The sequence below is a fragment of the Macrosteles quadrilineatus genome, unplaced genomic scaffold (genome assembly GCF_028750875.1).
Source record: "Macrosteles quadrilineatus isolate MER2022 unplaced genomic scaffold, UCM_ALF_1.0 Scaffold_9__3_contigs__length_116548681, whole genome shotgun sequence".
Classification (NCBI taxonomy): domain Eukaryota; kingdom Metazoa; phylum Arthropoda; class Insecta; order Hemiptera; family Cicadellidae; genus Macrosteles; species Macrosteles quadrilineatus.
The window spans coordinates 110,173,613-110,200,273 of record NW_026542602.1 but is presented as its reverse complement, the minus strand read 5'-3'; the positions used below and the strand labels follow the sequence as shown (position 1 = coordinate 110,200,273).

The 26,661-nt window shown below is 35.9% G+C and overlaps 1 protein-coding gene across 4 annotated transcripts in view; it reads right to left on the bottom strand.

The window, feature by feature from the left end:
* Window positions 1-4,203: 4,203 nt before the first annotated feature.
* The window catches only part of LOC129002399 (protein chiffon-like), a 39,238-nt gene continuing 16,780 nt past the window's right edge, over window positions 4,204-26,661 (bottom strand). For 3 of the 4 annotated variants that reach the window (XM_054430176.1, XM_054430178.1, XM_054430177.1), the window contains 4 exons: window positions 25,725-25,939; window positions 19,953-20,156; window positions 13,406-13,565; window positions 4,204-10,692 (listed from right to left, as the gene is read on the bottom strand). In XM_054430176.1, the coding sequence (XP_054286151.1) occupies window positions 7,855-10,692; window positions 13,406-13,565; window positions 19,953-20,156; window positions 25,725-25,939 (3,417 nt within the window). In that variant the 3' untranslated portion in view covers window positions 4,204-7,854. Of the gene's footprint in view, window positions 10,693-13,405; window positions 13,566-19,952; window positions 20,157-23,553; window positions 23,617-25,724; window positions 25,940-26,661 lie in introns of those variants that run through there. The other variant, XM_054430179.1, reaches the window with a different exon arrangement.

Genomic DNA, 26,661 nt, shown 5'->3' with positions numbered 1-26,661 from the left:
ACAAGGATTACCAACAGGGTGCAGCACTATTATTTCTTTTACATTTATGACAACAGCTAATTTGCAACCAAAAGGTGAGTGAGCGTAGCGAACGAACTTCAACCTGGAGGCGAGTTAGCGTAGCGAACGAGCTAACCTGAAGTCAAGTGAGCGCAGCGAACGAGCTCCAACCTAAAGGTGAGTGAGCGTAGCGAACGAGCTCCAACCCAAAGGTGAGAGAGCGTAGCGAACGAACTTCAACCTGGAGGCGAGTTAGCGTAGCGAACGAGCTAACCTGAAGGCAAGTGAGCGCAGCGAACGAGCTCCAACCTAAAGGTGAGTGAGCGTAGCGAACGAGCTCCAACCCAAAGGTGAGTGAGCGTAGCGAACGAACTTCAACCAGGACGTGATTGAGCGATGCGAACGAGATCATCTTGAAAATTAAACGTAACGGTACTTTCTTTCCATCGGTCTGTCTTAGGGGAAACCTATAACTTAGGCGATACGAAGTTCGCCGGGTCAGCTAGTATATATATAAAATCCAATGTATGTTTGTATGTTTGTATATTTGTATGTTTGTCCTTTATGGACTCGAAAACCGCTCGACAGATTGTAATGAAACTTTCAGGCATTATTAAGCATTATTCAAGGATGGTTTGTGTGAAGTTTGGTGCAGACCCGTCAATAGGGCTCCGCCCCAGTGGCTCTGGAGTTTCCCATGTTAACCTTATGAGTACTCATATTTAAATGGAATTAACGAATCTTAACAGCTGGTGCAACTAAACAATTTGATTCTGTGATGTTCAATAGCATTAAAAAGTTAATAGGTTTACCAACAGGGTGCAGCACTATTATTTTTTTAAATTTATGACAACAGCTAATTTGCAACCAAAAGGTGAGTGAGCGTAGCGAACGAACTTCAACCTCGAGGCGAGTTAGCGTAGCGAACGAGCTAACCTGAAGGCAAGTGAGCGCAGCGAACGAGCTCCAACCTAAAGGTGAGTGAGCGTAGCGAACGAACTTCAACCAGGACGTGATTGAACCATGCGAACGAGCTCATCTTGAATATGAAAATGAACGAGCATGTGACATAAAACCACAATAGGACAGGACGACGTCTGTCGGGCCAGCTAGTGTATTAAATAAATGTAATGTAATAGTTTATGTAACGTATTAAGTAATTTCAGTCTAAATTACTAAAATAAACACAGCTTCTTATTCAAATATTACTTACTATAGTGTAAACAATTTTGCCAAGTTTCGTAAAAATATCTCAAAGGGATTTTGAAATAATAAATATTTTCCACAAAAACAAAATGGCGGATTACGGCTAAACTAAGCCGAAATCCAAAAAATTTTATTCTTCATTTTTGACTTATTTTTGCATGTAGAATCAGGTCCTGTATAGCCCATCACACTTTTTTGTGACACCCTGTAGATGATTTCTAAACCATTACTACCTTATCATTAGAATGGAAAGAATTTATATGTGTACTTAGGGAATAAGTTTTCTCAATTAAAGGACTACAATAACTTCAGGAGGACTTCAAAAACCTAATAGAATCTACTTCATAGGAATACTTTATATAGGTACCTATTCTTCTAGAGGTACTTGCCAAAAAGTTTAGTTAGTTGTCACAAAACACCCCGAAATCAAAATGTCAGGTCCCTTTGTAAACTTTCAATGTCAACTACCTACCTACTAGTGTTAGTTTGCTGCTACTCACCATGTTGCTGTCTGATGGACTCTGACCCGTGCCATCCAGGGTCTAGGTTCCCTAGGGACTCTGGGGCAATGTGGGACTCCTGGTTTCTGCTATCTACTAATTACACTTAACAGATAATATTATAGCTGATCCAAACCAACCTTCTCCATGCCCCAAGGGATCACAAGTGATAAATGCTGAACAGACATCAGGTCTTGGTCTGTTGTGATACTGGCATTTCATTATAGCTTTTTTTGCCAATGCCTTACGAGTATGTATGTTAGATATAAGTGTTCTCCACAAAATATGAACATTTCCAATGGTAAAATACGCCCGCCGCAGCAAACCTGCGGACTATATTCCATTTACCTGGCTGGATTTCTACTAAAATATTCCCTTAAAATTGTCAATTTATTTCCATTTAAAATAACATTGATTTTAAATGAGTACTTAGGTTTGCTGCTACATAGAAGGTATTGAGGTGTGTTTTTTATTAAAATGTTGATAGCTTATTATAAAATAAACAAAATTTCCAAATTTGATTAAAATATATCCATAAATAAGCGAACTACAACCGTTTATTTTTTCTCCATACAAATAACATGGGAATTTTTAATTTGCAATAGAAAATTATCTAATTTTTGATGAAATTTAATGAAAACGTATAAACCTACATTCATCCAAAAGAGTTAGCGAACCAGCATGAATCTAGCAAAAATGAATAAATAGGTTGGATAGGGATTTTCATGAAATTTTGTAGAAATATGTAAACCTAAGTTTATTCGAGTTTACACGAACCAGCATAATTGGATTGTGGGAACTGGGGTTTATGGAGGTTTCATAGGGTAAAAATGGGGTTTTTACCATTTTTTATTCTAAAAAAATATAAAATTTCACAATTTCTTTCCAAACTATTATTTTTGTAGAGCAACCCTTTGAGGTCGAATTTTTTTCCCATTTTACACCGAGTATAGTTTGTCATTTGAGCAGTCGGGGAAAATGACACCCAGCAACTTATACTCGCCATTCAACTGCAAAATTAACTTTTTTAATTTTAGATTTTTTTTTTTTGTGTTGGTTGTTATTTTTGAGCAGTCGGGAAAATGGTGGGCGGCGACCAATACTCGCCACTCGACCGCAAAGGGTAAAAATAACGTTTTGTATATTGAAGCATTGTTGTATGCCTAAGAGTTTCAGTGATAACTCCAAAAATTGTAAATTTAAAATTCTTATTCTTATGGAGAAAATATAAACGGTTGTAGTTTGCTTGCTATCAATATAATTTAATCGAATTTGTAAATTTTGTTTATTTCATACTAGGCTATCAACATTTCAATAAAAAATGTTTGCAATAAACCTTCAAAAACATTAATTCACCATCACCAACAATGAACTTCAAACAAAGGACAGAAGGATTGGACGACATTGGAAAAAACGCACAAGACAAAAAAAGCCCTCAGAAACTTGATAACCAAGGTTCACCTTTTTCAATGTTAAGCTACAGTGAATCTATTTAGTTCTTGTTGGCCCCAAATACCCTAATGCTAATACTGTATAATTGACATTGAACCATTTGAAACAGTTGGTTCAAAGAGAAGAAGACTTCTCTGTGGTTAGTTGGAAGTCTATATTCTCGATTTCAAACCATAGTTGATCTCTAAAAGAAGCTGCAGAAGTTGATTTTATCTGGATATATTTGTTTAAGGTGCCCTACACTTCCCGTGCGGTACCACAGCATAAATAGGATCATAGGATTTCAATTGGTTGACCAAATTTATAATTTGAAATTATGCCAAATCAAAAAATGTGTCCGATTACCCAGTTGAAAATATGAACAAGTAAATTTTGCAAATAAACAAAATTCTGTATGACAACTTACACTAAATAATCCATTCACTATAGTCTGTATGATGGAACCTGGCTCATAACCCTCTGACTACCTGAGACTGGCTCAGTCCTAAAACCATTGGCCAGTCCACGTAGACGGAGGGTCAGGAGACACGTTCCGTCATGCGTAAGTGTTAGCAATGAGGGATAAGTTGTGTGTTCAGGGCAGATAGGAAGAGTTTAATATCAACTGGGCACATTTTCAACAGTCAGTACAGCTCGTGACATCTAAGCTGGCACTTGGCCGATCGCTACTAGTACCTATTTCAAAAACATTATAGTCCGTCATGCGGGTTGCATCAACTGTCCTCGCGACCCATATGAAGGCGCTCAAGTACATAATACAAGGGGAGTCTACCCCGTGAGGCAGCGGAAATGTTTGCAGTCCGGTCTTTTCCCTACCTCCACCCTCCTCCCGCCTACACTGCCCGCGCTAGGCCAAGTGCCAGCTTAGGTGTCACGAGCTGTACTGACTTAAACAGCATGTTGGGCTAATAGGGCTATATCTGTAACGAATATGTATGTGATAAAAACATTGCTTTTATCCTTTCAAAACCAATGACAACACAGAAACCATTTTTTTTAACACAACACCAAAAGGAATTAAGTAACAAAAATATAATTCCGTAGAAATAATTTTTATTTACAATATCTTAACTAAAAGAATGCACAAGACAGACTCTTTGGTTGTAAAAAATTTGCTATTCTATTTATATACTCTACTGTACAATATTATCTATACATTACTCTTTCAAATACTCTATGTCGCATCTATTATAGACACCATTTTATGATAAATGCTACTGTATAAAATGTATGTACAAATAAAAAATATTCCCATAAAACGTGCTGACAAGCCATGGATACTTTGTAACCTAAAAACCTATAAATCACAAAAATGTCCATAGCAAAATTTAAATTAAAATAAAATTTCATAATGCAACAAGTTCAAAATTAATCAAAATCTTCTTTATAAAGAGGGATAAATCGTAAACAATGCATGTGCGCCCTGTGAACATTTATTAATACTGCACTTTGTGTGTAGATGGTTGAAAAAACATGAGGGATTTTATACACCTCAACCTTAAACTTTGGCACGGTAATGTAGTTTTAATATTAAAGATCAAAATACTGTACCCAATTCAATTTTTGTGTAGGTAGTTTCCGTGTGCTTGATTTTATAGCAATGCATTATTAAGAAGTAACAAAGTGAATTTGATAAGGATTATGCTAAACACAAAATCATAAGGATGGCACGGCTACATATAAGAGTTACTTCATCACACTGTATTTGATAATCTAACAATGAATTAAAATAAATAATACTTCAGTCATTTCTTAAACTAAATAATATATTGTGGTAGTAATTTATTTACATTAGTTGTCTTAAGTTAAACAAAACCTTTAAAAAAACTTATAGGCTAACTACATTCTGGTATAATTCATTTCAGTTGCTAAAAATAGTTTTAATTAATTTATGCAATTTTTAAATAATGATAAATTTATTGAAAATACATTTCAGGTAGAGCGTCAGTTAAGAAAAACTTGCTCACTAGGAATTTTTAGTGGTTGATAAATGCAGACTAAAATTTTGTATACAGTGAAAATGTGTTTTGTAGCATCTATCAAGTGTCAGTGATTAATTTAATTTTTAACATGTTATTACCAAAGTTATAAGGGGAGTGAGCTGGGACTGGTGGTGGAGTCCAGGACTTTGGTCCTAAAGGTCCCAGGTTCAAATTACGACAATCACCAATGGATTTATAATAGGTCATAATGCTACAATCTCTAGGCCTAGCTAGAACAAAAAAATCCCAGGCTAGAGCCTAGTTTAAATTCATTACGTGCATAAAAAACTCAATTGAAATCAATTTATCAAAAAACCAACAAAAATTTTATTTAATTTTTCCGGATGTCCAATTAGTCAAAATTGTTTAGCACATCTTTTACTATCAAGAGATACAATCCGATTATTCAAATTATCCCCTTATTCTGAGGATTTTCTAAAGAAAAATTCAACGATCTTTCATTACTTCTTACTTCACACACTTTTGCTGTATAAAACATCACTGGGAATATTACAATCATAATCGTTTTAAATTTCATCACAAAAATGATGCCAAACACCTCTTTTAGCTAGGCTAGAATATTGTTTGGCAATATGGCTTTTAGTTTAAACAAATATAGTTGTGCAAAACCTAACAGATGATAAAAAAAAGTCTTTGAAGCAGCAAGTGCCAAAACAGAATGGTTCCCAAGTTTTGCGTGAATGGAAAAAAATTTCCACTTTACTTCTTTTGATTTTAATGAACACAAACATTTTTTAACCAACGCACAAACACACACGGGTTAACTAGAAAGTAACAGAAAGGTTTAACCAGTAGAAACTTATTTACGTAGACAGTAGAAGACTAATTTAAATACTATAGCAATATTGCAAAATGGAAATTAAATTCTTAGTGACTTAACATAATTTGTTCACTTGTATCGACATGAAAACACTTAATTACACATTGGTTACAATACAATACATATTAACAATAGAGCAATTCAATTTTCTATAGGAACTTTTTAATATTCTACAATCACAAGGCTTATTTTTTAGTCCTGATAATATTAAAGCCAATTGTTACTAGAAAAGTAAATTCAATTGTAGTATACATCAAAGGCAAATATGATAACTTGATTAGCTTGAAATTAGGGATGGATGAACCCCAAAATTTCAAGGAAAAAATATTCCCGATTTTCGGGATTGGATTACATTTGATTCGGGAATTTTTCAGGATGGGATTTGATCCGATCTTTGGCAATTTTGCTGCAACGTGAGTGACGATAACGCCGCTATCGCGAGAGATGTTCATGATAGTTCCGTGAACGCAGTAGCCTAAGTGACCACGAGTCATTTCGGCGATCGCGCCGTGACCGCGGAGTCAATTTGCAACTGCGCCATGACCGCAGAGTCATACTAACGATCACGCTGTGACCATGGAGTCATTTCGACCACTGTCCCATGACTGCGAGTAATTTCGACCATTGCGCTCTGACTGCCAGTCATTTCGAAGATCACGCCGTGATTGCGAGTCATTTCGACGCCGTGACTGCAGAGTCATACCAATGCTAAACACAAGTTTCTATCCTTGTAATTGTTTACCTTGTTTTTTTTTTTTTTTTTTATATAAATCACTGCCACAAACGGTAAAATTTGACTTTGTTTGTCATTTTTAACTGCAATACTCAAGACTTTAAAAACAAACCCTTTTTATGCACAGGAAAAAATCCCGTCCCGCCCCGAAAATCTGGAAGGAAATTAAAATTCCGTGCCGAACTAAAAATTCAATCCCGTCCATCCCTACTTCAAATGTACTAATCTTTTCTAAAGATATTAAAATGGTGCAATATAAAATGAAGACATGTTTATCTTCTTTGCTCCATTTGGTCGGTCTTTTAACGTTCTTATTATCCAATACAATACTAATAAAATCTAGTGAACATGAATTTCCTATAATTTTATGAGTTAGAAACACACAGTTGGAAACATTGAAAACAAATATTTGTAAAATAAAACTTCTATCCACCAGCGAAATGGTTTATGAAGAAAAAAGTGCAATGGCCTTATACAATTATTATTTTTTTTAAGCGATTTAAACATTTCATGTAAAGGATATAACAGGATAAATTGGTGGACACAGGTTAATTTAACTTTTTTATAATTTTTACCTTATTATGTCGTTATTTTACCATACAGCACCTTTTTTGTAGTACATTCAGTTATTTTCTCATTACTGCAAAATCATAAATTTTTCATAGGTTTTCCATTAGATTGAAGAATTATCTATCCATTTTTTAATCTACAAAAATTAGAAACTTTGAAGATTGTTTAGTCCTTTATTTCAAATTTAAGGAATTAGTTCTCAACAGAATGGCAAATCAACTTGTTTAATGTTAGGTCAAATACTATAAACTTGTTCCTTTTTACAAGTATTTAATTTTAAATGTTTCCAAGACATACGTCAAAATATATAACAAAATCGACAATTCAATTTGTATGCAAGGAGCAGATTAGATTCTGAAATAATCACATTACCTTTTTCCAACTATACTTTTGTAACTTTTATCAAATTAAATAAAATGTTTTTGTTATGCTGAAAAAATAAAATAGACAGCTAAAAATAAATTTTGTAAAAAAATAAATTTTTGGCTAGTTTGATATGACAGCTTTGTTTTATTTTGATTTTCTTATATTACTTTCTTTTAATATCTACACTTATTTACAATTCAGATCTCATCTACACCTTCTTAACGATTCTCTACCCAAAATTTTAGCTTGCCTTGAGGACCCTCTTCTAGAGGAGGAGTTAGGACTAGAATCTGAACTTCTTAAATGTCTTGAAAATGACTCAACACAGTTATCTGTCATTTTCTTAACTCTAACACAACAGGACTGTACATCAAAACTCTTGGTTGAAGATGAGTCAATGCTGGGTGTCCTAGAAATACTACTACACGGTTTTGAATCCAATTTCATATCACTTTCTTCATTCGTCTGATCCCTAGTCACACTAAGTTCACAAGGTTCTTTCTTCACATCGTCCTCAGTCTCGTCAGCAACGTCACTCTGGCTATCTTTTGAAGGTTCCACCTGGGAAAATTTGCCTCTTGCTTTGCAGTTTCTTCTCAACACTACTGTGCTCAACTCTTCACCTTTCTTGGGAAATTTCTTCTTAGCTGGCCATCCTGTCATATTTCGCTTTTTTCGTTTTCTCTTCTTGCAGACTCTTCCATCTTCTCCTAAAAAGCTATAATCACAACAAGCGGAGGAGCCCCCGCAGTCAGAACTGTTACAAGATTCAGCTATTAACACTCTTAATGCATCCACAGCGTGAGGATTTAAATGTTCGTAGTCAGCACGCTCCATGCTGGAACATCCTCGGTAAGTGTCAATGAGATTGAGTACATCAACAATTGGGCCTTCTGATAAATTGCTTTCGGGCACGACTTCGTCAAAAACTTCAGGATCAACTGGTAAGCAGGTAGTAACATCAGGAAACTCTTCAGGTTTGTCACGCTTAGAAACAGACTTGTTTTTCCCCTTACCTTTTTTTGGACTGTCTTTAGTAGGGGATGAATCAACTTCTTTCTTTATGGAATAAATTAAATGAGATAAAACATCTTCCTCGTTCTCCATGCACATTTCACTAAACAAGTTATCAATGTCTTCTTCGGCCTTTTTAATTTCTTCTTCGATTTTCTTTTGCTGAGTGGAATAATCAGGCTTTGTGTCTATTCTTATCTCTGGTATTAGAACTGTTTGTCCCGATGACATTTGTGTATCCGAGGGAGCGACAGACGGTGGTTCAATGATTGTACTGCATCTTGACTCTTCGTCTTGGACTATCATCTCACAAGGTGGAAGGGAAATTTCACTCACGGGATCAGATTTTTTCTCAGGGGAGTCTCGTGGTCTTCGCCTCTTCAGGCTTGACATGATTGCCAGTGTCGAAGCGTGACACCTCGGTGACTTTCTCGGTTTATCATCTATTATGAGCTGTTGTAACTTAGCTTCTTTTCTCTTTTTCCTTTTTCCGACCTTTTCTTTAAGAGCATCTACCTTGAACTGTCTTAGAACTGAACTCGGATACTCGTAGGGTAGAAGAATTTTAGGATACTGACTATATCTAGGGTAGTAAATTTCATTACACTCATCTTGTCTTTTGAACACCTGATACCATGATTCATGGGTGGGAACACTTTCGAAAGAGAATTCTAAATCTTCATAACTGGGTTTAGGACCTATATTTTCTTGAGATTTTCCTGTACTAACTGTGCTCTCCGGACCAAAATTACTCTCATCTAGTTTGACTTTTAAAGAACTACCAGGCTTTGTTTCGCTTGTTGGCTCTGTTTTAATACTGATTGGAGTAGATGGGAATAATGCACTCTGAAGCCTCAATCTGGAGCTTGATGACTCTAGTTTGTAGTAATCAATATTATCTTGAATGATACTTTCATCAGCGTTCTTCCTTTTTCTTCTTGAGGAAGTTGAACTACTTGTAATGCTACAACTACCTATGGAACTCTCATCTAAAACTTCTCGTTTTATTTTTGTAACAATCCTATCTTGTTCGTCTGGTTCCATCTTAAGGGAGACTTCATCATCGTCTTCCTCAGAGGAAACGGTAGAAACTGAACTTTCTCTTCTCGAAGGTTCTCCAAACATAAAACTTTCAGCTTCATCACTCAACAATGTTAGTTCAGTTTTCCTAACTTTCTTAAATCTGACAACAACAGGTTCCTTTTCTTCAGATTTTACTTCACTTTTAACGGGCTCTGCACAGTTCTGTATGACACACCCCTCGTTTCCGTTTGCTTTACTCATTTCAAGCTCTCTTTGGCTCTGAGATATATAATACCCTGTAGAACGTAGTTTTGAGTTTAACACTTCCACTTTGTAGTAAGTTCTGTTATCTTCTATTAGCTTTTCTTCAACTGACAGCCTTTTCCTTTGAATCTTTTTCCTTTTATCATTATGATTCAAACTGGCCAGTTCTTGAGGGATTTTCTTTTTAAACTTCTTTTTGGAATTCACCTTTTTTAACTTCATGTTTTCATTATTCTTTGTCTTCTTTTCACTAATATCTTCCTCTTCAGAAGATTCTTGTTGTGATCCTTTACCAACATCATTGTTAAGCATAGGTGATGACTTTGAATGGCTTGTGTCATTTTCTTCTTTAGCTTTGCTTTTCTTCTCACTAGCTTCCTCGGGGGGTAACGATGGTGACTTCATACTCTTTACTGATGTTGGACTTTTCAATGCTTCTGCGACCGGATATTCCCTGTTGGGCCTCAGTCTCGAGTTGTTGAGAGCGTCCTCTGCTGTAGTTCCTAAGAGACTTGTTGGAAGCCAGATTTGTTTCCTAGATCGCAAGTGATGAGTGCTGTCACTTCCAGTAGGAGACAACTGGGAGTATTCTGTATTCGTGGCTGGACAAGACGCAGAGATTGTTCTGGTACGTCGAGAGATCCCCTCCAACTCCAGTCCAAGCTCTCTCCCCAACACACTGTCACTTTTAACAGCAGATCTTGTTAGATGATTATGGTTCACAATGCCATTGCAATGCACCTGTAACAAAAACAAAGATGTCTTATGTCTTTAAAAGTTTTAGGGGAGCTAGTAAAAACATTTCATGAACAAAATATCAAAATTGGTTTTCTTGTGAACCATACCCTAACTGTGGTTTTGATCTACTTGGAAATGCATTGTTTGCAAGTTTTTCAATATTTGTCGCAATACAGGATGCCCAAAAATGTCCTTCATAATTATCATGCAAGTTCCTGCGTACTTCACACATGTTAACAGAAAATTTAATCAAACTGTCTGACTTGCAGCAGTTCAACTCTTGGTGATGAAAAGTGTCCACACACAATTATGTAGAGGCAATTATGTAGCTATAACTGCCATATCAAATAGTTAATGCACAATAAGCTTATTAAAAATAGGAGTCAGTTAAGGTTGGGTTTAAGAATGTGGAATTTTCTATTGGTTTAATCCTTTTGTTTCGATCTTGATCACCTCTGGCAATAAAGGAAATGTCATGATTTACTCTCGTTGACCATTGAGATCATAGAAGTCTTTTGGATCACGGCTATATTGTAACTGTGCCAACATATTGATTTATTCCCATGAAATTAGTGATTTCTTAAACAATCCTTCATTGTGACTGTCTCTACAGATTCATATGGGTGAGTTTTAAATGAGTTCCCCCCCTACTTTTTTCTACATTTCTTAAGATATCAACTCCGGACCACGTCAGATCATTGTAGAGTAGCAAGTAATTCATTTTGACTGGATATAAATTTTCGGCCGCCATCTTGGATCCGCCATATTGGATACAAAGTTTTTTTTTTTTAATGTAAAGGTAGGGTTGTGACCCATTATTTCAAACAAAAAATTTACGCTGATTACAATGCCGCAATTAGTTTTCAAAAATCTTGATCCGTTCTAATGTTATTAGGACTTTTTATAACTTTATTTTTAGCCCATTTTAACATTGGGCATTTACTAACTAAGACCATAATCTCAAAATAGTGCTAGATAAAGATAAGTATACACCACCATTCATTATCGACCTATTTTCACTTGGTTATGACGGATGTATTTTTTTCGGCCGCCATCTTGGATCCGTCATTTTGAAATGTGACAAATTAATTTAAATATGAAGGTGGTGTTGTGACCCATCATTTTCAACTACTCTTTTATGCTGAACCCAATGCCGCAATCCGTTTTTGGTTATCAAGCTTTCTTGATGAACTATTAAAATTATCTTATTTAAGATTTCAATAATTCAAAAACCAAACATGCAAATGAAATACTGATTGCGGCATTGAGTTCAGCATAAAAAAGTACTTCAAAATGATGGGTCACAACACCACCTTCATATTTAGATTTATTTGTCAAATTTCAAAATGGCGGATCCAAGATGGCGACCAAAAAAATACATCCGTCATTACCAAGTGAAAATAGGTCGACAAAGAATAGTGGTGTATACTTATCTTTATCTAGCACTATTTTGAGATTATGGTCTTAGTTTGTAAATGCACAATGTTAAAATGGGCTAAAAATAAAGTTATAAAAAGTCCTAATAACATTAGAACGGATCAAGATTTTTGAAAACTAATTGCGGCATTGTAATAAGCGTAAATTTTTTGTTTGAAATAATGGGTCACAACCCTACCTTTACATTTAAAAAAAAAACTTTGTATCCAATATGGCGGATCCAAGATGGCGGCCGAAAATTTATATCCAGTCAAAATGAATTACTTGCTACTCTACAATGATCTGACGTGGTCCGGAGTTGATATCTTAAGAAATGTAGAAAAAAGTAGGGGGGGAACTCATTTAAAACTCACCCTGTATATACTTTGCTGTCACAGCTTTGTAGCAATATACAAACATTTAAGTGATAATGCAAGCTACGCAGATTTCTTCCACAATCGCAATGATATTAGAATTTTCCTAACATAAAAAATCCCTTTGTTGAATCTTGTCTGAGTGCGGAAATAAAATCTTCAGAATTCTCAGGTTTGGAATACATATCTTCAACAAATTAAAAATGTTTAGATATACATCAGTAGCAGACAAATGGAACGTAATGCACTAAGAGCAAATCCAAGTTTGTTACACTTGTCTTAACATAAAAATAACCAAATAAATCTGATTTACAATTTCAGCCAAATAGTTGAGAGAAAATAAAAATTAGGGGTATTTTAAGCCAGGAGTAGTTAAAATTTAGCTACTTATTAAAAATTACCGGAACGTTGAGATGAGTAAAATTTGAACTTGAAGAAATTAAAGAGCAATAGGGTTAACAAAATATTTTTTTTAAGTTTCAACAAAATTACAGATAAATCGTGTGATAATGAATAAATTTAATTATGAAAAGCAAATAAACATAATCAGTGCAAATTTCAATTGTAAAATTGGGCGAATAAAAGTCGGAAATTTTGTAAGATTATGTAATTACACAAAATATAGATTTCAGATTTATGAGGGACCCAACTGAATTATTGGCGACTTTTCAAGAGATTGAGGATATTCGGGAGTTGTAGACAGCCTGGGGGAAGGATGTCATTGCCTATGTGAAGCCAGTCATAGCTTAAGTGTATTGCTAGCATATTGCTAAGCCTAACCTTAGGTGCGAGTGCGACAGGTCAATCCCCACCATAACCCAAATATTACAGGAATTTAAACTGCTTGATTAAGTGTTTGTGATTCTTCCACACAAAATGTAGGTAGCGTAGACAGTAAAGAAATATATCAAATGATGTAAACAAACCTCAAGAGGCTTCTTGGTGTAAGAGTCATCCAACGAACGTGTGGTGGCTCGGGTGCGAGGCAACAGCTGTCCGTTGGATTGGGAAAGGCTGCTGTTCCGAGAACCCATCACCTTCTCAACGGAGCCCCCGCGTAAACACCTGCGGCCCCCTATACTGGCACTGCAACACACTGTCCATTACTCAGCTGGACAATTAGCGCTCTGGCGACATGTCAATCTACAGAACTTTGTTTTTACCCAAGTGAGAATGGGCCAATTCAGGTTATTGTTTACTCAGGTACCTGTTATTTCTATAGCCGATTACTCGCATAAAAATTAGCATCAGCCCACATTTCAAACAGTTTGATAAATGTATTATATATCTGCTTGAGGGAAAAAAATCAAAACTAAATGTCAGCGATTCCGACACTCAACTTCACAAAACCTTTGATAGAATCTCAATACTTTGTGAATTGATTGTGTAGATTTTATATTTATTTCAGGATTCTCTGTAGTTGCAACAAAATCAATAGGCCTAAATACCGTGATTTTCATTGATCGTCAAATCCAGGAATCTCATATTCAAATCAAAACAGTTGAGTCCTGAAAAGGCAAGAACAGTCGTATTGTTACCAACTCAATATACAACTTAGAAGTTAGAATCTACTTTCCAAATACTGGCTATTATTTAGGCTACTATATGACAGATCAATAATAGTTATTCAAATGTTTCAAGATTGTTTACACCAGAACTGTAGTGTCATGACCATCACCTGCAACCGCAGTGATATCATGACACTTTCCCACAATCCCAGAAACATCGTAATCATTTCTTGCAATCATGGTGGCATCAAGATCATTTCCTGTGATAGCAATTTTCTAAATCGGAAGACTTAGAGGGAACCACCTCTAACTTCATTAATGACCATGATACTCCGACATAGACAACTAGCAATTGTTCAAATATTTAAATTACCAGTACTATACAACATTTCACAATTCACAAATCAATCTCTGGGCATCAAGATTTACATTAAAAGTGTGAACATTTTGTATGGCCTAATAATATATTTTATTTTTATGATTGTCTGATTTTACTTTTTATATTTGGTTTAACGGATATTATATTCAAATAAAATATTTTTTACGGTTCCACCAACATAGGTCTTTGTCGGAGCTATAGAATATAGGGGCTGGCTCACGTCCTTGATGTAGCACTTGCCGACATGGTCCCGCTCCCCTACCTCCTGTGACGTCACCGGGCGGTCAGTCGGGCCTGCTTCCATATCGCGCCAGCAAAAATCTCTCTTTTACACGCTCCCCTACCATTATACGAACATATTTCTCATATGAAACTTATATCGTTTTATTCTGCATTAACTGTAGAATCCAAATATCCAAACAGTTTTTAGTTTTCAACAAGTAAATTGGTTTTATAACAACAAACGTAGAGAAACTACAATAATAAAACTTGAAAAAGTCACTAAGCTAGGAAATATTTTTATTTTCGAGTTAGGCACAAACTCTCAGCGAGAAAACTACAGTCAATCAGTTCTTCCACAGTAATTACTATACAATTCTTAAATACTTTTAACAGTTCATAAATCGTTCTACTTATCTTACCTAGGCAAACATAATGATTAGAACATGAAATTAAAATATATCTTTTAACACCTCTGTAAAATATTTAAATGATTAGATACTTGTATACTTATAGCTGTTAAATTACTACTAAAGTAAACATTTTCCAGGCCTAACAACGCCGTCTGACAAGTGGAAGCTACTTATTCATATGTTTGACAGAAAATTCCACATTCTTCACGGTTACTTCCTTGATAGACAAATTAATGTTTTCAAACGTTTTTAAAACATTTTAAAACAAAAATTCCCCAGTGTGTGTCCACAATCTATTAGGCTCTTTTCAAAACTAAGAACAATCATCCGAATTCGGCATTTGAACAGAACAATCAAAGAAGATAGATGAAAAAATGATCAGAAGATGAGTAAGTGGCTTAAATCAGCAAAAAAGGACCGATACTATTAGAATAAAATTGGAATTAAAACGCTCTTTTACTTATTTTGTATGAATAAACACTTTGTTCTACAAACAATATAAAATTACCTAAACCATTACACATTCCTACCCAACCAAGTGTATTAGAAGTTATGACAAGGAGTACCGGAATATCAAACAAGGTAAATAACATTCTAAGCCTTAAGTCTACACAATTTTTAAAATACAGTTTTATAGCACTAATTACTTGTTTCACTAATACAAACAGTGCAATTGTTTTATCAAGATCATAACGTTTTTAATATCTAAATATATGAAAGGCAAAGCCCTCACTGACTCACTCACTCACTCACTCATCACTAATTCTCCCACTTCCCATTTACCTAGGAGGCTGAAATTCGTTACACCGATTCTTTGGGCATTAAATAGGAAAACTAAGTAGTTTTTATTCTGATCGGGCTTTCGGGCTCCGTCCCGGTGGCTCTGGAGTTTCCCATGTTAACCTTATGATTTTTCATATTTAAAAGGAATTTCTTAACAGCTGTTTCATTTAAACAAGTTGGTTCTGTTCTATGATGTTCAATAGCATTAAAGTTACAAGGATTACGAACAGGGTGCAGCACAATTATTTTTTTTAAATTATGACTACAGCCAATTTGCAACCAAAAGGTGAGTGAGCGTAGCGAACGAACTTCAACCTGGAAGCAAGTTAGCGTAGCGAACGAGCTAACCTGAAGGCAAGTGAGCGGAGCGAACGAGCTCCAACCTAAAGGTGAGTGAGCGTAGCGAACGAACTTCAACCAGGACGTGATTGAGCCATGCGAACGAGCTCATCTTGAAAATTAAGAAGTTAAACGGGGCAAAGCCCGCTGGTACAGCTAGTAATGTTGTTTAATAATAATAATTATTATTATTATTATTATTATTATTATTAATAATTATTTATTATTATAATTATTATTATTATTGTTTAGTATTTAGAAGGAAAAAGGAACTATTAACTTTATATTAATTCAAAAGAAGAATATTTATTTTATTTTAAAAACAAATGGTAATGCCAAACACCAAAGCCACAGAACCCAAGTCCATATTATCTTCAGACAACAATCTTATCGCTCTATTCATGTCATTGTCCTCCTTATCACTTGTCATTCGCCTCAGACAGGTAACCTGGTCATTCTCTCTCTATCCACAGCCCTATGAATATGGTTTAGTACCGGCCACCTCTTTCAACCTCATTGCCATTAACATTAACTAATCAAGTTTGTTTTTAGTTTTCATTTTTATTGTAATTGACATTGTCCAATCTTATTCTGAAGCTATTTTTGTTGTTTTATTGACAAGTAGTATTTTTATTTGTGTTTTATTAACTCACGAATCATGCACCATCAAGTAATCAGTGTCCTGTGCGGTGTCGCGACTTCTGCGTAATTAAAGAGGCCACGAACAATAAAAGACTTAGCGTTACATGCGAACATCAAGCTTTCAAGCAGAAAGAAGAGAGCGAAAATCGTCTCATCCAACATCCAACTACCAAGGGTTCGTCACGGCGCCGACACTAATCTGAAGTTCAAATACGCCATCTTTCCCACTTCCCCCTACGTCTGCACTGGAGTTTGTAAAGGTACATGTTTTCAATGGTCCTTCGTAATTTACCAACAACAAATAATACACTCATGCGTAACAAATGTCATAAACAGTGTGATGCAGACATGTGCAGAACGATGGAATGTGATCACCAAGTTTATGAGGCCTTACTTCCTTAGTTCACAAGTCCTGATAAGCAATAAACAACCCGTTGGTTTTATCAAGAATTTTCAGACTAATTATTGAAATAGAACTATTAATGAATATTTTTCTTACTCAAAGTTTGTTCCTATCCCAAAAATAAAAAAAATCCCCGCTTAGTGATTTTTGAAGTTCACAAGTTTGTAATCCTTATAATTTCCTCCTTTAAACAAATTTTATTGATCATAACTAAAATATTTTTGGACCATCAGATTCGGTAGTTAATGCATATTCAACGATTTAAGTTTCATAAGGACAATTGAACTGTGTAAATTTAGGGAAGCGTTTAAATGAGCGGTTTGTATATGTGCCGCGTGCTAGCTCCATCCGTGGAGTCAGCCCGGTGACGTCACAGCCACACGGCAGTGGGACCACTTTGCTAGTCGATGTGAGCCAGCCCCTTTATTCTATAGCCCTGGGTCTTTTTAGTCTTATAGAAGCAAACTGTTGATATTGTTGCTGTTGTTGTTGTTGTTAGTCTATGATAGCACATGCAGTAATCAACCATTCTTGCTATTTTTTTTTCTTCAGTAAACCACTATAATACGAGGGCTATCCAGAAAGTAGATTACGTTTTTGTCTGTATTCGCTAGGGCGGGGCTAGCGCGACCATCTTGGTGTTAGTTCGTTATGCAGCTCAGTCAGCATCTAGCCGTGCAAGTAAGAAGTTTCTGCTTTACTCTGTCGAGTTACTGTGACAGTTTAAAATGTCTGTGTTAATTAAAAATACCGCGAACTGTAAAGTGCATGCAGTTATAAGGTTTATGACTGCAAAAAACTGTAAACAGATAGAAATCTATCGGCAACTTTGTGAAGTTTGTGAGGAAAATAATGTTACTGAAGGTGGAGTTCGTCAGTGGGAATCAAATTTAAAGATGGCCGAACTTACGTTCACGACAAAGAGGGAAGTAGAAGACCAAGCATTGTGACTGCCGAACTTGTCAAAAAAGTCAATGCCGATATCCGTAAAACTCAAAAGTTCACAATAAAAGAACTCTCTATGGGTTTTCCACAAATTTTGCGAAGTTTGTTGCAGGAGATCATAACCTGAAAAGCTTGGTTACCAAACTGTAACCAAAAATAGTCAATTAATTTTTTTTTTTTTTTTTTTTGCACACACTTCACAGTTTGCGGCATTTTCAATTAACACAGACATTTTAAACTGTCACTGTAACTCAACGGAGTACAGCAGGAACCTCTTAATAGCACGGCTAGATGCCGACTGACCTGCATAACGAACTAACATCAAGATGGTTGCGTTAGCCCCGCCCCTAGCGGACACAGACAAAATGTAATCTACTTTCTGGATAGCCCTCGTACATATGTCAGCATGAATGCAAAATATATGCTTCTTATCGGAAATTTTTTCTTACATATTTTGAATGCACAATATCAATATTTTTGTACAAATTTATCATTGATTTTTTTGAAAATTTTTTCAAAATTTATACTGTAGCCTATGTATGTATAGAGCCTTCGCCTTTTTCTCTTTACTATTTTGAATTTTGTAATTAAGTACCCATTAACTTAATTAACCCGTTAATTTCAATTATCTATGGTTTACATCCAAACTCTCCTCTTCTTGCCTCAAATAATCAAAGATAAATGTACTACTACATTATGATCTTCTCATAGCACAACATTAATAGGTTTAAAGTAGTCTAAGTAAACATTTATGTATGAAATATTTTAATCTACTTAAATATCAGAAATGAAAAGTGCAAATCTGTTTCTTTTCTATCTTTTAATAAAGAAATAATACACAGTACATAGTTTGTATCATCAAGTCTTGAAACATTTTAAACATAAATTGTTTGCAAAATATAAAATATCCTTAGGCTACCTTTAGGTAAGTATTTACAAAATGCATGATTACTGCATTTACAAAAACTGATTCAACAAAAAACTATCTACTTGGTTGGTTAAAAGACAAAATAAATTCAAACAATATCACTGCTGCGCTAGGCACACATACACTGAGCATGTAAGTAAAGCATCTGTAACAGATAAAGTAAAGGGCTTATTTTGGTAAACTACTGTAAGCGAGGTTAGCTATTATCTAACTGACAGTAAAACTATTTAATTTATATTTTTTAATCTTAGAATATGATACCTTTTTACCGATATATGATTTTAAGAAGGAAATGTTGTTTGATAAGTTGAGATAGTTGTTGGTAAGGGAGTTCACGTAGCGAGGCTATCAAGTTTGCACACACTGAATGCCTTTGACAATCATTACACAAGGATGAAATACCAGTGTTGTTATCTTTAAGTTTTTTTTAAGACAAGGAGATTTTTTCATACAATTTAGTAACTTACTAGAGAAAATAAATTGATTGTAGTGACTTATGAACACAAGAGAATGTTAAATGACATAACAATGATTTTTTAACCTAGGTACAAGGACAAAACGTTTATCCTATTTTATGGAACCTTGTGCAGCTATAAGCCCTAGAACTCTTTAATTTCTTGGATAAGCTTGCTAAACTCCGTTCCTTTCCTAAATTATACTTCACATTAAATGGAAATCCTTTTCCCTTGAAATTAATTGCAAAGGCAAAGCATTTAAAAGCAGAATTTCACCCAAACACAAAAAGTTGCATGCTCCATAGTCATTCATAAACAATACTATTACACAAAATACTAAAAGATAACCAAATTCTTGTATGCAACTTTTTATGAAAACCTTTCAACTAACAGTCATAAAAAACCAGCACCAAACTTTATTTGGCAACAAACAAGAAAATAAAAGGATTTCTAAATTACCACATCTGCGAGGTAAGGAAGGAGTCAATTGTCTTGCACTTGATGAGATTGTCGAGCTCGGCATAGTTCTCTGTGTCGTTAACAAACTTGAGATGTCGAGGAGTCAATACGTGAGTCTTGATGTCTGGGTATTCGACGCAGCACATCTCGCAAAAGCCATGGGCCAAACGCTCCGTTCCATCCTTGGTCGCTTTCCGAGTCATTCTGGACAAGAGAACGGTAATATTAAAAAATTTGTAAGGGGAAAAATTTACAACGCCCAACTCACCCTTAACGCACTTCTTGAAGTGTGAAAATGTGTAAAAAGTGATGTGATAGAATGATGTTCTAGAGAATAATAAAACAATTGACCAGACAAAAAAACTAATATAACCATAGTTTCTCCTGAACCTCAATATACACCACAATAAACAACCAAACTACTGAAACTAACAAAGAGAAGCTGCTAGACAAAGAAATCACAAAACAAAAACCACAAGAATCACACGCAATCACCTACAATATCCCTCTGTTTCTGCTGCAATGTCATGATTATGATACCAAAGTAGGGATGGACGGGTCCCGAAATTTAGGGAATTTTTCGGGAAAAAAATATTCCCGATTATCGGGACGGGATTACATTTTACTCGGGAATTTTTCGGGACGGGATTTGGTCCGATCGTCGGTGATTTTTCCGCTTTGCGAGTGCCGATAACGCCGTTATTGCGAGCGATAGGTCCGCGAACGCAGGAGACGAAGTCATTTCGACGATTACGCCGTGACCGCGGAGTCATAACGACGATCACGACGTGACCGCGGAGTCCTACCGACGATCGCGCCGTGACCACGAGTCATACCGACGATCGCGCCGTGACCGCGGAGTCCTACCGACGATCGCGCCGTGACCGCGGAGTCATACTGACGATCATGCCGTGATGGCGGAGTCATGCTGACGATCGAGCCGTGATCGCGAGTCATACCGACGATCGCGCCGTGACCGCAAGTCATACCGACGATCGTGCCGTGACCGCGAGTCATACCGATGATCGCGCCGTGACCGTGGAGTCATACCGACGATAACCCAGTGACCGCAGAGTCATACCGACGATCGCGCCGTGACCGTGAGTCATACAGACGATCACCCCGTGACCCGCGAGTCACAAGTTTCTATAGGTACCTGTAAATTGTTACCCATTTTTTGGTTTTTATAGATCAGTGCCACAAATGGTAAAAATTGATTTCGTATGTCTTTTTTGGTAACTGCAATACAGTACTTTCTTTTTATGCACAGAAAAAAATCCCGTCCCGTCCCGTCCCAAAAATCGGGAAGGAAATAAAAATCCCGCCCCGTCCCGTCCCGAACTAAAAATTCAATCCCGTCCATCCCTATACCAAAGTATTGCGCCATTTGTGTCTCTTCGGTACCGTACAACATTTAGCGGAATAAACACACTGATTAAAAAATAAAACTGTTCTTAACTAACGCAACATGCTGTAAAAGTTGTAAAATGAGTGAAACAATCCTAAACCAACCAAACTCGCTGTATATTTAAAAATCGGTTCTATATTAGTAAAGGCAAGTTGTAATGGGTATATGCGGATTCGTGACTGCATTAAGGTAGGTTACATTAGGTAAGGTTTAGGTTATACGTAACGGTTGTTAAAGGTTGTCAACAATTTTTCCGCAGCCGGGGGTGACAAAAACAATGCTCCCGTGATGGCATATTTTCAAAATTTGGCCGCAATCGCTGATGATTTTTGGCCAAGGGGAGGGGCGCAACCTGCGCTCCCTGGCTGGATCCGCCACTGAAACCAGATGTCATTTGAGCCCCTGAAATCCATAGAGGTACAAGTCACACTTAGCTAATTTTGAGAAACAAAAGTGTTTAGTATATATCTTACCATAAATCATACAATTAATTACAGATTTATAATAAGTATTCATAAATGTATTACTTAATAGTGTATACAGCTTTTTATTTCAGATTTTTTGTATGGGGTGGTCCTGTAGTGGTTAAAATTACATATAGGCTACCACTCTGTCTTGACATTTTCTTGCAAATGCTAGGTAAATTAGTAAAATATGTATAAATTAATACAAAATTTAACTTTTATTGACTTAAAACATAATTAAGTTACATCAACTGTAGGCCTTAAACTTATTAATCTTTGTCCTTTTCATTATCTTCTAAGCCAGATATGGGACGAGCTCCTCTGTTGCAGACTGTGTATCAACAATGTTGTTGTAGAACGCAGTTTGACGGGGGTATGTAGGGCTGAAAATCTAACATATCTTGTTTGTTTTTTTTCTCTGTACTGCCAGAGACTAGCATACAAAGGCTGAAGTGAAATTGTCTTAAAATTTCCTGTAGGCCTATTTCACATTTTCTTTTTACTGATGACAATTTCACAAAATTCCATTTCTTAATTTAGGCATTCTTTATGTAGAATTTTAAGGGGGTTACTCTCACATACCGCAGCCATTGAATCTTGAAATCGTTCTCTTAAATCTCACTGACTGAAGTAAAGTTGTTTGCAGCAATAGTCTTAAAAGTCTGAATTGAACCACTATGGTTACCTAGGATACCAGCTGATTGTTTGGGAGCAAAACAAAAATTCCCTCTGATACCTCTGATGATTGCAATTGACTTATACCACTTTGCCCACAAATATAACCAGCCACAAATAGAACCAGAATATAGTTATCCATTGGTACCAAATACTTGAGTTAACAAAACAAAATGACTTATACAGTAGAGTCCCGCAAACTTGGCATAATGTGGGCTGGAAGGGTGCCGAGTTTGTGAAATGCCGGGTTATCAGGAACTAGGGTTAAAAATAAGAACAATACAATTTTTAAGCTTTTTAACCGCCTTTTTTATTTATGTTTATAGTACAAGTCAGTATTAAGTCATCAGATATAGTACATCAAATCCTTGGTATGAGTTGCGAATGATTTGGCTTGAGTCCATTTTTAACTCGGACTCTAAAAATTACTAATTTTCTGAGCCAAGTGATGGCCGAGTTATCCAGACTGCCGGGTTATCGAGAGCCGAGTTTGCGGGACTCTACTGTACCACTATGGACACAAGGGCTCATTTGTCATTGGGCTATTAATGAACAATGCTATTACCAAAATGGTTGATTTTTTAGAAACAAGACCAAGGTTTGGTACATTCCCTTACAAAAATATTAAAAATGCAGATGAAATATATTGAAAGGAGCAAAATGCCAAAACATTAAATGGATAACATAAAATGCAGGACAACAATTTATCTAACATTTTGCCCTTCCCATAAAATAGCTTAAATATACAGAATGTTTCCAAATCGTCTGGACATATTTTGTGGACTTGTTCCTTGGGCTAAACCAATCATGAAATGCCATATAAGTTATGTTTGTCTTAGCCCAAGGAACAAGTCCACAAAATATGTCCAGACAATTTGGAAACACCCTGTATAATGTATGACGATGCTTAAGAATGGGATTAGAGTGGGAAAAGGTTCAAGAACATACATGCCTAGACATTTATAAAAACAGGAAATGCAAAGCAACTAGTAACAAACAATAGACGACAGATTTACAACAATCAGTCTTGGTAGAATAGAATAGAAAGACATACCACAGCAAGTTATAGTGAAGCCATGCCTGGCATTAAGCCAAGCAGAAAGAGTAAAAAGCAGACCTGAAAGCAACAAACAGTTGAAATATACTAGCTCATTGAAACATTCCACCAGGGGTAAGTCCTCTAGTACTTCTCTAGGCCAAATATTAGCACAAACAGGAAGCCTAACTAATTAGTTTCACTCCTTTCTTAAGGTGAATGACAATTACTTTAAGGTTTGATATACAAATCCATGCAGAAAATAAAATGAAATTTTACTGTTGCAGATCATCAGACTATAAATGGGTTATTATGTAGTAATTAGTACCTAATTAGTAAACAAGTTGTTAACCAGTAATTTTAGATAATAAGGTGTATCCTATTTTTGAGTCAGGAAAAATATATTTTAGACATTTTGCTGGCAATTTTCAATCCTCTCAGGCTGGCTGCCAGAACAGCAGTCAACAATATAGTCATATTGTCATTTTACATAGCCAGTTATAAATATCACCGTTTTCTCATTCAAAGGTTTATCAAATTACCTATAGGAAAAGTTGATGAATAGCACACAAACAGCAAAACTTAAATCAGCAAGCAGATGATGGGAAAGTTTACATAATGGCTCATAAGTAACCTGGTCTAGAAAATAGCAATAACAATGGATTTGATATTTTTCCCCATTGTATCCAGAGCATTGACAAAAAACAATACCAATCGGGACCACTTAGTAAAAAAATCGGAAGCTGTACAAGTGAGGGACCTATGGCACCAATAACAGGATCAGTTACAATCATTATTAAAAATTACACTGTTTATTGCATGCTGAAAAACAATAAATTATTTTCATTCTGATTCATAAAACCAATCACAAATACAAGGGGCTGTTCGTTAAGACAGAGAAGAGTCAAGATCCTTAAAAGCTAAGATACTGATTATCTTCTCAAGGAAAAGAAACTGTATGCTTAGTTAGGACAAGAATTAGCTGACTGGGACATGTAGAAGTAACGCTTCACGGGTCAACCAAACCAGTAAGCCCAGCAATACATGAGCCCGCAGAATCGCCACCCGCCGGAGCCGGCAACAGTTGAAATACACAAGAAGGCATGGTGAAGGACACACTGCACCGGGCCGGCGGACCTGCCCCTGCCACTCTTCCACAAATAATTGATGTCATATAGGCTATAAGTCATGAAGTTGTATTACCTTAATGTTACTGACCAGCATCTCTTGTGGATGGATAGGTACTCATGTTAGTACCTTGTCCCTGTATTTTAACTCTTATCTTGAACAAAAGCTCGTTGAATAAAGTCAGACTTACAGAAATAATTAAAAACTGATTTTGGTCATTCCTGAGCTGAAGAAATAAAGTATGAAATGCTTCATGAAGCTGCCTTTGTTCTAGAATTGGGTGTGTTTGTTCCATGTGTGTTACAAAACGAAAAGTGTTGATATTCACTAAAAATTGGAGGAAATCATACCGTGCTCATGCAAATCACTGACAAGCACAGAGATAAGAATAACTTCCCTCTCAAACCTCCTATTTAAAGAAAACATGTCAATTTATTTTTTTGTTCTCTCTGTCACTGACAACATTTTGAAATTTTAAGGATCTCAAACTTGAATGAATTTTATAGACCAACACTGTTATAAAAGCTGCTATAAATAGCTCTAGTTTCTATGATTTAGAGTTGCTCTGTAATTAAGCTGTCTGAATGTTGAGATAACATAGAACAAAAACAATAATGACATCAAATGGAAGATTCTAAAACTCTAATTGATTCCATACATAGCTCTAGGTCTATAATTTAGAATCTCTCTACAATTTAGATGCTTAGACGATACTTTTGGAACTTTCTACAGCTTGAATCAATTCCATAGATAAATACCTGATTAAAAGTGGCTACACATCGCTCTAAGTGTATGATTCAGAATTTGACTATTGATACCTAGACGCTAAGAGAACATACCACAGACAAAATAGCCACAGATCCATTGGCTCTTAAATAATCAAACATTTGTTCAATTTAGATAGGCCTAGGCTACACTTAATATGTATGGAAGGCTCAATTTCACACATAATTATTGTATTCATAAAGTTGTTGATAGTGCAACCTAATAACCAACACAACTTTATAATGTTTTACACACGACTTAGTTTTTTCAGACCGGCAATGCACAACTGGACTCACCTCTGGGAGCCATCCAAAGGACGAATGAAGGGACTTTCGCCCTGCGCACTGTCTAGGTCAACGTTCGGCCAATGTCGTAGTTCCTTGAACTCCGGTCGTCGGCCAGGGCCTGTCTCTAGCTTCAGATAATGTCCTCTCAGTACCTTGAGTCCTGGTGCAGTGCTATGGCTACTGTGTGATACCTTAGCGCTGATCTTCTCAAGGCGATGCCAAATCTGGGAATCACACATCATTAAAACCCCGTTTGCTAAGCAATATTAAATAATACTAATAAAATGTCAGGGTAGATCCTTGATTAAATGTCAGTCTTAATTAATTAATCACCTTGAATTTTTGCCAATTAATTTTTAAGCACTTTCACTGTGCACTATACTACAATCTCCATTGTGAACATAAGCTGATACAGTAGGAGCCTGCTAATCCAGCGTACGTTTTTAATGCTGTTTTAAGCTATATAAGAGTGTTAGATATTGGTTGCACTAAATTAAATTTGAAGCATTTTATATTGATTATTTTTTGTTTGATTCCTTTTGCATTGCATATGACTACTAAAATAAGAGAAACACAATAAAACAAATAATAATGGAATAATGGCACACTGGCTAAGGTTTTTGTTTTGACGCCCAATTTTTGTTAGTATAGGCTATAACAATGCTTGTTTTCAGAATACGTTCAGAAATCCATAATTTTCGATAATCTAGCACCACCAAAGTTTTTAACAGCAAATTTAGATAGCGTTTGACACTTGACAGGCATTGATTTTCTCGGGATGGTATTTGTTCCAATTGTTAGAGATTTTGCTATTTCATGGGTAACAATGATGACATCTCCATGTGACAACTGCAAATGTTGCAGGTATGAATGTATCAGGTGGTGTGATGTTGCTACAATTGTGTGAGTTGTTTACCATGGTTCCGCAAAACCAGGAGACGATAAT